General features: G+C 43.0%; 1 protein-coding gene across 2 annotated transcripts in view; it reads right to left on the minus strand.

Annotated features, from left to right (window-relative positions):
• Positions 1–12070, minus strand: part of ADA (adenosine deaminase) — a 91942-nt gene that overhangs the window by 11287 nt on the left and 68585 nt on the right. For both annotated transcript variants that reach the window (XM_033914664.1, XM_033914665.1), the window contains 2 exons: positions 7687–7758; positions 1995–2096 (listed from right to left, as the gene is read on the minus strand). In XM_033914664.1, coding sequence (XP_033770555.1) covers positions 1995–2096; positions 7687–7758 — 174 coding nt within the window. The remainder of the gene's footprint in view (positions 1–1994; positions 2097–7686; positions 7759–12070) is intronic.

Here is a 12070-nt window from a genome sequence, read left to right on the forward strand (position 1 = left end):
ATCTTTACCAAATCGACTCCATTCATCATCAGAATCTGTTTTATTCAATTATTGCTCGCATCTATAACATTATTTATTACTAGTTTTTTAGCCCGTTATATTTAACAGGTGCTAGAATAGATGTGTAGACTTAGGCATTTCTTTCTTTCTTTTTTTTTCTTTCTTTCTGTCTCTCTCCCTGCCCCCTTTCTTTATGTCTGTCTGTCTTTCTTTCTTTCTGTCGCTCTCCCTTCCCCCTGTCTGTCTTTCTTTCTTTCTGTCGCTCTCCCTTCCCCCTGTCTGTCTTTCTTTCTTTCTGTCTCTCTCCCTGTCCATGGTAACAGTAAGTAGCAGGCTCGGGAAGGCAACGGCAGGACTCCACATTCGCTCGCACATCCCGACAGATCAGATCTCGGGGAACACGCGATGAGAGTGCACATGCGCGCTTAGCATTTTATTATTATAGATATTTGATTATTTCTTATAACTTTATTTCATAAAAGCCACTTACCTGCTTAGGCTTAATGAAAGAAGCGCCTCTCCCGACACGATCATGTTTCAATTTAAACCTTCCTCAGGGTCGAGGCTCCTCCAATATTCGTGTCAGGAGAGGTGTTTTCTTTTATTGAATTATTTAACTGTGGCTTTTCCTGTTATTTTTGTATGTAACAAATATTAAATTTTATTTTTTTTTTAAAGTGTAAAAAACTGATAATCATGGAGGGAGTGGGCTGAGGGAGGGAATGTCCCTACACATTATCAAAAAGTAAAATAAATTTTTTCCTCTGCTCATCCTAACAAAGTTCCCTTGTCTTTTTCTGAAATTTGCCATGGGCCAGAACATGGATTAGACATTGCTGCCATGTTAACATAATTCACCCATAATCAAAACAAAGAGCTGATCCGAAGGTTTAGTGGCTCTGCCTGCATGCTGCTGCATAAAATTCTGGCTAAGTTCCTGAGCCTGGCTGAAGATAGGAAAACCCAGACATGTCCTTTTTTTTTTTTTTTTTTTAGAGGACCGTCCCGGTACCAGGACGGACTTTCCAAAACCCGGCAGTTGTCCGGGTTTTGGAAAGCTCTGCCCCGTGTGCAGAGGGCCTCTGAATATGCATGGATTTTAAGTCTGCAACTAGTTTTAAGATATGCCCCCTACTCCCGATACCATTTGAAAAAGTATTAACCTTTCCTAGAGCGTCATGATTTTAAATATCTTTCGTATGTCCTTTCAGTCATCTTTTCCAAAGTCCTAATCTGTTAGCGAACGCTTCAGGTCCCTTTATCATCCCTTGTATCTTTCATAGTTCTGCTAGTATATAAGAGTGCAGGGAGAGTCCAATGGTTAGAGCAAGAGCCGACAACCAGAAAATCCCAGCTCAAATCCTGCTAAAGCTCCTTGTGACCTTGCTCAAGTCACTTAACCCTCCTATGCCTCAGGTACAATATTTTAGGGACCCTTTAACTAAAGCTTAGCATGCACTAACAGACAAAGACACATGGCATTTAGAGTATGCTATGGTCCATGTGCCACTTAGCATATGATAAGTATTGTTTAGCGCATGCTAAACATTACTAAAAGGGCCCCTTTGCTTCTAAGGCCTATATGCTGAAGGAAATACCCACAATAGCTAATTATTAATTGCCTTAAATCACTGCCAAAAGATAAGCTATAAGCTAAATACCAAATCTGAAGACATCTTTGAGAAGGGTATTTTAACATGTGCCTGTTTTTCTACTCAGTACCCACAGTCAGTGGCATAGTAAGGGGCCACCTCAACCTTCCGCTCCCACCAGTGTTGGCTCTTTCTCTGATATCACTTCCTGGACCCGCCCTAGGAAGTGACATCAGAGGAAGAGCCGACACTGGTGTGAGTAGCAGGTTGGAGTTGCTGCTTGTGCCAGGAACGTTAAAGAGGTATGGGGGAAGGGAAATGACGTGCGTGTGGCCGGAAGGAGCGGGGCAGGAGCGCATTTCACCCTCCCTACGCCACTGCCCACAGTAATGGCCAATGTACCTCAAAATGCATGTTCTTTTCCAGCAGCTCCTTATAGAGGTCAGGATCGTCAGTGGTGTGGTACCCATGACCTATTCTCTCTGCCTTGAGGATCTCAACTGCCTAGAAATAAACAGAAAGGAACAAGGGATTTGGTATGCATACATCGTGGCTCATTTATACATTTAAGATAAGTGCTTTTCAATTAATTGATGAAGTTTCTAATTGCACTAAGCATTGAAAATTTATTGCAAAGGGGACTGATGAAGATTTTTTGGTGAATTTAAATTCTCATTGACACTGCCTTGAGAATTTCACCTTCGACGGTCCTGTGACACCCATGTTTAAATTGTTTTGAATATGTAGTCAATATGGATATAGTGGCTCATTTATAAAGCCATTTTAACTAGCTGCAGAAGGAACACATGTTGTTCACATCTTAAGTTGATTAAGAGGTGAGTATATGGAAAAACTGAAAGGATAAAGTTCATATCTGGAATGTGGACAATATAAGAACCCTAGGAATTCGTGTTAATATCTTGCTAATGTCTTGTAAGTGCAAATTCTATTCTGTGCTATTCCAAGTCCTTGTCTTTCAAGGTCAGTGACATGTTGAGGCAGTTTACAAAAAAAAAAAAATTGAGAGAGAGAGAGCAAAAAGAGGCAGCCAACAGCCCACCCTGAGATAAAGCAACTCAGCCAGATGAAACTTGCTGGAAAAGCCAGGGTTTTTCTATTTAATGTTTAATTTACCGTAGTAGAATCTGGCTCATATTTTAAAAGAATGAGCGACTTAGCATTTCAAAGTGCCAATGCAAAATTTATGTGGCATTGAAATAAATTTTAGGAATACCCTGAATTGAAAGTACCGGTGCAGGAACTGCTGACGCGGAACCCATTGGGAATACATAGATCCACTTTCTTGAACACAGTGAAAAATTCTCCCACTTGCACCGATGCGATGACAGAAATGTGAAATGTGGAGACACCGATTGAGCCCTCCGAGGTCTAAGACTGAGCACAAAGTCCAATCCTTTTTGAGCACCATGAAACATATGGCAGTACTGGAACGATGCCTGGAGCACCACCAGGGAAATCGAGAGTGGCTCGACTCCGAGCTGCCTCGACACCCCCTCGACAGGGAGACTGTAAGAAGAGAGGCACAATCAGGTGGGAGAATTCTAACTTGTATCCATCTTGCACAATATCCAGGACCCACCGGTCCACTCCTGAAACTTCAAAGATGACTGCCCACTGTCATCATTGGGATGTTCTGGGCATTCCAGTCAACTTACGCTCCCCATGAAACGACTGCCGAATATCATCTTTTGTGCAGATTATTAGATTTGTGTTGCTTGATTGAAGTAATATAGTAGATGAGTCGTTTATATGTATTAAAAGCTTTGTAAACCGCATATATAGCCAAAAAAGATCCAAGCGGTTTACAGTATATAATTCAAAATAGAAGAGGAAAGAATAAAAGAAAAAGGTGGTTTTTTTTTATAAAAATGCATAATATTCTATACAATCAAATTATCAATAATAACAAAAGCTAACTACTTAATACATACAGTTGAGATGTAATTTATAGGTTGAGATGGTATAATCTTATGATTTTTGCTGATGTAGAGAATCCGGAGTCTGTTGTAGGGGAAAACACCCTCCAGGGTTTCAAGACTAACCTGGACAAATTCCTGCTGAACTGGGATGTATGCAGGTGAGGCTGGACTCATTTAGATCACTGGTCTTTGACCTGGGGGCAGCTGCGTGAGCGGACTGCCAGGCAGGATGGACCACTGGTCTGACCCAACAGCGGCAATTCTTATGTTCTTATCTTTATGTTGTGCAAAGTTTTGAAATATATATGTAATATTGTGAGCCGCCTTGGATAAAGGCAGATTAAAAATGTTTTAAATAAATAAATAAGATCTCTAACTAAATTGCCGACGGCTGGCCTGTAATGCCTACTGTCACAAAACTTCTGGCAACCTCTGGGGCCTCATCTCCCCTAGTTCCTTCATCAAATTACCAAGGTCTTTACTAAAGAGCCACTGTCCCCAAATGGCAGCTTCACCAGTCGAGCCTTGGATGCTGAATATGCAACCCAATGAGCAGCTACTGACAGACATGCCCTTAGCCATGACCCGTAGAATGCCTTAGACCACATCCACTAGAAAGGCCAAACCCCGACTCCAAATTAATGGATTTATCTTGAACCCCTGCCTGTTGACTTCATTGCAGGCAGGCCCTTGCCACAAAGGAGCTACAAATGAATGCTTGCAGGAACCACAAATGCCCCTCATTAAAGATACAGAGCGCTCTGTCGAGCCTGTTGCCTTTGTTTATTCAATGGAGAGGGCCGCCAACATTTCTGCAATCAGGGAATCCAGTTCCTTCCTTTGGAATAGTGTGAGAACCTTTGGGGCTTCTCCATCCTCCAAGGGCTCCTTCATAGAAGGACCCTCTGAGCACACCAATGCATCCTCACATTGCTGAGAATGGCTTAATTCCTCAGCCCTCTCTTGCAAGTCCATCCAGTAGTAATTGTCAGAGGACACAGCCAGCTGCCCCTGAGCCTGCTTCCGAAGATATGCCTGATATAACAGCAGTACAAATTCAGGAGAAAACATCCTTCCTGCAGGCTGCTGCCTCCAACCGGGCTCTGTTGCTATAATATAGTGATTAGGTTTGCACGGGAAAAGTAGAGGCCGATGCAATAGACTGCTCCACTAGGATGGCCGGTACTCCCACGGTTTTCTGGTCTCTGTTGTGTACCATTGACACCACGGAGGAAAGCCAAGGCCACTCCAGCCCCTTCCCATGTGGTGCTCGGCGCATACTCACTGGACCTACCAGATTACAAGCGCCAGGCCCTGCAGCAGGAATACCGCTTCACTATTTCTATGGGAGCTGAAATGTGGCATGCCTGTTGGTACCCTGCATGTCAAATACGGGAGCTCTGATGCAGTTCTGAGCAAGAGAAAATCAGACTTACCACTACTGATTTCTACTGCACGCTGCCTCCACACAGGTACCCCTGGAAGGAACCCCCCAGTACTTCTGTCTTCTTTTTTTTTTTTTTTTTTAGAAAAAAAAAAAAAAAAAGGTTGTTGTGAAGGCAGCCAACTGACAAAGCCAGACAGGAAAGAAGTGAAGGGCAGGAGTCAGATCTGGAACCTCCAGCTATAACACACAGAGCACCAATACCCCGCTCAGGCTCTACCAAGAACCAGTTGACCAACTGGACCAGGGGACAGCTGCTCAGAACCAGAGACCACTTCCGAAGACTATGTCTGCTAGACATGGAAAATACTGAGGATATAGCAGAGCTCAGTTTAGTGTTTTCTATCTCCACCTACTGGTTGATGGACACAACTATCCCACAAGTACTGGAATAGTGTTAAGTTGTGTAATTATAGAATAAGGCTCCCACAGAGAGCACCAAGCTAGTGGCACCTTCCAGGGCAGCTGCAATAACTACATTCTGGATGGTTTATCCAGGCAGCACTTTGAACCTGTGGTGCAGTGGTTAAAGCTATAACCTCGGCACCCTGAGGTTCAACGTTCAAACCTCAAGCCGCTCCTTGTGACCCTGGGCAAGTCACTCAATCCTCCATTGCCCCGGGGACATTAGACAGAATGTGAGCCCACCAGGACAGACAAGGAAAATGCTTGAGTACCTGGATAAATTCATGTAAGAACATAAGAAGTTGCCTCCGCTGGGTCAGACCAGGGGTCCATCGCGCCCAGCAGTCCGCTCCTGCGGCGGCCCATCAGGTCCATGACTTGTAAGTGATCCTTTGACTAAAACCTTTCAATCCTCATTATTCTTCTATCTATACCCTTTTATGAACCTATCTCTACCTTTATCTATATCCCTCAATCCCCGTATCCTTCAGGAACTTGTCCAATCCCTCTTTGAATCCCCTTAATGTACTCTGTCCTATCACAGCCTCCAGAAGCGCATTCCAGGTGTCCACCACCCTCTGAGTGAAGAAAAATTTCCCAGCATTGGTTCTTTCAATTTCTCCAAGTGCCCCCTTGTTCTTGTAGTTCCCAATAGGCTGAAGAATCTGTCCCTTTCCACTTTCTCTATGCCCTTCATGATCTCGTAAGTCTCTATCATGTCTCCTCTGAGTCTCCGCTTTTCCAGGGTGAAGAGCCCCAGCCTTTCTAGCCTTTCAGCATATGAAAGGTTTTCCATACCTTAAACCATTCAGAGCTCCCCTGGGAGAACAGTATAGAAAACTGAATGAATGAATGAATAAATAAATAAATACTGCTGATAACTAGATTAGCTCCATTCAAACAGCACTATCTGGTTAATGCCACTGAATATCCCTCTTACCATAAGAACATAAGAAATGCCTCCGCTGGGTCAGACCTGAGGTTCATCGCGCCCAGCAGTCCACTCACGCGGCGGCCCAACATGTCCAGGACCTGTGCAGTAAATTTCTATCTATACCCCTCTATCCCCTTTTCCAGCAGGAATTTGTCCAAACCTTTCTTAAACCCCAGTACTGTACTCTGCCCTATAACTTCCTCTGGAATTGTATTCCAGGTGTCCACCACATGTTGTGTAAAGAAGAACTTCCTAGCATTTGTTTTGAATTTGCCCCCTTTCAACTTTTCCGAATGCCCTCTTGTTTTTTTATTTTCTGAAAGTTTGAAGAATCTGTCCCTCTCTACTCTCATGATCTTGTAAGTCTCTATCATATCCCCTCTTAATCTTCTCTTTTCCAGGGAAAAGAGTCCCAGTTTTTCCAATCTCTCAGCGTATGAAAGGCTTTCCATCCCCTTAATCAGTCGTGTCGCTCTCCTCTGAACTCTCTCGAGTAATGTACTTCTTAAGGTACGGTGACCAATACTGGACGCAGTACTCAAGATGTGGACGCACCAATGCCCAATACAGCGGCAGGATAACGTCTTTCGTTCTGGTTGTAATACCCTTCTTGATTATACCTAGCATTCTATTCGCTCTCTTAGCGGCAGCTGCGCACTGTGCTGTCGGCTTCATTGTCATGTCCACCATCACCCCCAAGTCCCTTTCTTGGGTACTCTCAGTCAATAACATCCCTCCCATCGCACTTATCTGGGTAGGATCTGCTTTTCACCCAGATAAGAATCTCTAGATAACAACTCCACAAATCACAACTTTGAAAACATGTATTTGAGGCTTTAAAAGACTTTTCTAAAAAGATTAGGAGACACTCCAAAATGATGGACCATTACAAGAAAGAGTTGAGCTTTCTCGGTCACCAGCATTTCACAAAGGGGTGTCTTCCATCAGCCTACTTGCAGCATGTAAAGTCATGATTCAGTTTGGTCTAGGACAGGGGTGTCTAAGTCCCTCCTGAAGGGCCGCAATCCAGTTGGGTTTTCAGGATTTCCCCAATGAATATGCACGAGATCTATCTGCATGCACTGCTTTCATTGTATGCTAATAGATCTCATGCATATTCATTGGGGAAATCCTGAAAACCTGACTGGATTGTGGCCCTTCAGGAGGGACTTTATCCTAGACCAGGGGTGTCAAACAGATGATGGATACAAGTTGATGGATACAAAACTAGTTGATGGATACAAAACTAGTTGATGGATACAAAAAGCCTGTAATGACTGGCAAAACATGTGAATGAAAACAAGACTAACAAGGATTCTTATAATCTTAGTTCTTAGGCTTTAATTCAACACTTGGCATCACACTTCTTACCTCCCTGACTACTGAAGGTGGTCCAATTTCACCAGCATGAACTGTTCTGTGGATGCCGCTCCTCACAGCTTCCTGGAAGAAAGAGGTGCAGATCAATAATAATAATTTTATTCTTTTATATCGCCATAACCAAAAGTTCTAGGCTAAAAAGTTCTACACTAAAAAGTTCTACACTAAAAAGAGCTGGACAATCAGCAAAATACAATAATACAGAAAAAAATACAAATATTCCGAAAACAGCAATAGGATAACATAGCTTGCTGAATACATTTACCTAACCAAGCTTGTTGCCTACCAGTTTGAAATGTTAGGGTCCTATCTAAGAAGGTCTTATGTCTACACCCATTAATTTTTGGATAAGCAAATAAGTAAAAGTTTCTAGTTTCTCTTGATGGTCTATGCAACACAAAATGAGCTGGAGACAATCCCGATATCAGCTTAAAGCAAATATAGGAAAATTTGAATAATACTCTTGCCTCCAAAGGCAACCAATGAAGTAAACAATAATATGAACGAATATGGTCGTTCTTTTTTAAACCAAAAATCAATTGAATAGCTGTATTCTGAATTATCCTTAATTTCCTTAGAATTTTTTTGGGTGCTCCTAAATACATGATATTACAATAGTCTAAAATAGATAAAACTAATGCCTGCACCAATAGCCTGAACGATAAAGGATCAAAATATTTTTTTATGGTTCTTAATTTCCATAATGTAAAATGGCATTTTTGTACCACTAAGTTCATGTGTTCTGCTACTGTTAAATGCCGGTCTAGTGTAACTTCCAGAATTTTGATAGATTTAATAATTGAGTAGTCATGACCATTAAGATGAAGCAATGAGTTTGATATTAGAAATTAGAAAGCTCCTGCAGAAATTAGTGCCGTCTCTTTTACAGGAGTTGATCTAAGTTTAGAGAACCTTCAGGATAGAGAACGGTGGCTTGGAATGGTCATTATACCCAAATCTTTATTGGAAATTGTACCATATTTTGTGTGTGTGTATGTTGGGGGGTGGGGGAATAATCCATGCTGTGTTAGGCTGTTTCAATAGCTCAGTCACACTGCTACATGCTACCATATGGGACAACTGGACTCCATTCCCAGATTTGGCTTCTGCTCCTCAGGGCAACTAAGGCTGGGAAAGCATAGGACAAAGTTTCCCAAGTTGGTCCTGGAGGACCTCCTTGCCAGTCAGGTTTTTAGGATAGCCACAATGAATATGCATGAGGTTGATTTGCATACACTGCCCCCTGTTATATGCAAATCTCTTTCATGCACATTTATGACAGATATCCTGAAAACTCGAGTGGCCAGGGGGTACTCCAGGACTCACCTGGGAAACACTGGTGTAGTGTCATAGCACCATGACAACATAGGGCTGCTGAAGGAATATTTTAGACCTCATAAAAAGCATTCCCTACCACTCTCCAATCTCTCTCATGTTTTTTGCAAGCCATAATCCTCTTCCACTGTATGGTGCCAGTTCGGTCAGTCTTGCAGTATTAACTGCATGGAAGGATGTTCAAGATTGCTGGGCTCCACTTGCTTTGGAATGCAAAACTACACTTGTGTGACACAAGCTACAGTGGAGTGGAAAGGATAGATGTGAATTGTTGTTTACAGTTTCCAAAGATACTAGGACTAGAGGGTAGACAATGAAGCTATTATGATAGGCATTCAATAATTTGTCTACCTGACTGAAAAAAGTAGCAAGAGTTTTGAAACAAGTCTATGCATGTTGTGACATGTCTCAAGGTTACTTATGCACAGTTGTGGCTCAAAGCGAGTCTAACATTCCAAGAGACAGGATGTCAGTAGAGTCTTTGTGTGAATCAAGTAAGAATCTGCTAGATTTTGAGCACTGTTCAGTGATAAAATTTCTCACAAAAGAAGGGAAAAAGGCAAAGGAGATCACAAAAGCATGACTGCAGTTTATGGCGAGTCTGCCCCATCATCCTACAAAGTAAAATTTTGGAGCAAGCAGTTTAAGTGGGGTAAAGAGTCCATTGAAGATGAACCTAACATTGGACGGCCTGTGGAAACAGCTGCCACAGAAATGTGCAAGAAAGTCGTGGATTTAATTTTGTCAGACAGATGAATTAAGGTTTTCTGAATAGCTGAAGAAACGGGCATCTCGACAGGTACAGTTTGGAAAATAATTAATGAAAAGTTGGGCATGTCCAAGGATAGTGCAAGATGGGTTCCAAAAATGCTGACGCCATGTCAGAAGGTCGTGAGGCTCGAGTGTTATCAGAACTTGGAGATGCTCCGTGAAGACCAGGGCTAGCAGTGACTTCCCCTATGTCTCTCTCAATAATAGACTATGGACTTTTCCTCCAAGAAATTGTCTAAACCTTTCTTAAAACCAGCTACACTATCCACTCTTACCACAACCGCTGGCAATGCGTTCCAGAGCTTGACTATTCTCTGAAGTGAAAAAATATTTCCTCCTATTGGTTTTAAAAGTATTTCCCTATAACTTCATTGAGTGTCCCCTAGTCTTTTTTAAAGTTTTGGTGAAGTAAAGAATTGATCCAGTCTGAAAATTTTCTAGTCAACAGGAAATGCTCAGAAAATCAAATCCAACTAACCCCAACAAATTCTTTTTTTTTTTTTTTTTTTACTCACAACATGCAAAGTTTCCATCTACTTGTATCAATGACCACCACCACCCCTTATAAAAAAGGAGATGTTGCATCTTGCATGCTCTAAAATAGGGGTGTCAAAGTCCCTCCTCGAGGGCCGCAATCCAGTCGGGTTTTCAGGATTTCCCCAATGAATATGCATGAGATCTATTTGCATGCACTGCTTTCACTATATGCTAATAGATCTCTTTCATATTCATTGGGGAAATCCTGAAAACCCGACTGTATTGAAGCCCTTGAGGAGGGACTTTGACACCCCTGCTCTAAAATAACCTCAGCCTAATCAGTGAGGTAACCTGCAATTTCGTGCATCAGCAGATACAGTTGTTTGTACAAGCTAATAAATTAACAACCCAACACCAACCAATCAATAATACAATTCTTCCTTTGTTCTACCATTTATGAGGAAGTAAGTGTGGAAAATCCCAGAATAACGCTAAAACTGCAACAATCTCTTCAAAGCTGTCCTTTACTTTCAATATACAGCTAGATTTACTATAGATACTCGAATATAAACTGACCTGATCACAAACTAAGGGGAGAAATGTTCACTCAAATATAAACTGAGGGGTTTATAGTCAATTGCCCTACCTTGCACCCAGCCCCCTCCTTCCCTCCTCCCCAGCTCTGTACCAAGCCTCCTATGCCCACTTCAAGCCTCCCATAAGCTATGGTGGTCCAACCAGGACAGAAGCAATCCTTCCCGTGACCTGTCCCAATCAATTGTTAACCACCCCACCACTCTCCTGCCTCCTGGACCCTTTGCAGGCCTTCTGCAGGCCTGATTAAGCCCTGGTGGTCCAGCAGTGAGCCGGGACAGAAGTGATCCTTCCTGCGTCCTGTCCCAGAAAACTATTAACCACCCCACCTCCCTCCTGCCTTCTGGAAGCCCCTCTACAACATACTTTTGAGCTCTGGTGGTGAAGCAGGACAGGAGCTATCTTCGTTCGCTCCTGCCCCATGTACAGCTGCGATCAGAAGTGGATGCTGGGAGTTCCAGCAGCAGTCTTGCGAGATTGCCCCGGAAACTTGCGGCAGCCTTTTCTGATCGCAGCTCTGAACAGGGCAGGGGCGAAAAAAAGATAGCTCCTGCCCCACTTCACCACTAGACCACCAGGGTTCAAAGGTATGTTGTAGAGGGGTCCAGGAGGTGGGAGAGAGGTGGGATGGTTAACAGTTGGCTGGGACAGGATGCGGGAAAGATCGCTCCTGTCTCGGCCCACCGCTGGACCACCAGGGCTTAAGGCAGGCCCTGTGGGAGGCCTGCAATGGGTCTGGGTAGGGAGCGAGAGAGCACGCAGACTTGAGGACCTGACTCTAAAACAAGACCCCCATTTTTGGGTCATGTTTTTGGCCCCCAAATCTCAGTTTATATTTGAGTATTTAGAGTACTAATGCACTATTTTCCTGCCTGTCCCATTTGCAATAATGGGAGCTAGTCGCCAATAAAGCAAGCTAATAGTGTTCTTACATGTTAACTCTAGGCGATGGCATGCACTCTTGTACAGTATTAACTAATGATCATGACAACGCAAGACCAGCACGACAGACTGACTAGAGCTGTGCAGCTGCAACAGCGAACAGTTCCTTGCTTTGAAGCATTAAAGGGGCTGTTTTGTGTGTGGAAATGGCTGACTATAGGGTTGTATGGAGTTTACAGGTATAAGTATGCGCAGGGTCAGGGTTGGCCCAAGGAATGAGCAAAGTGACATTAACTTAATTATATACTGATATTAT

The sequence above is a fragment of the Geotrypetes seraphini genome, chromosome 11 (genome assembly GCF_902459505.1).
Source record: "Geotrypetes seraphini chromosome 11, aGeoSer1.1, whole genome shotgun sequence".
NCBI classification, from domain to species: Eukaryota; Metazoa; Chordata; class Amphibia; order Gymnophiona; family Dermophiidae; genus Geotrypetes; species Geotrypetes seraphini.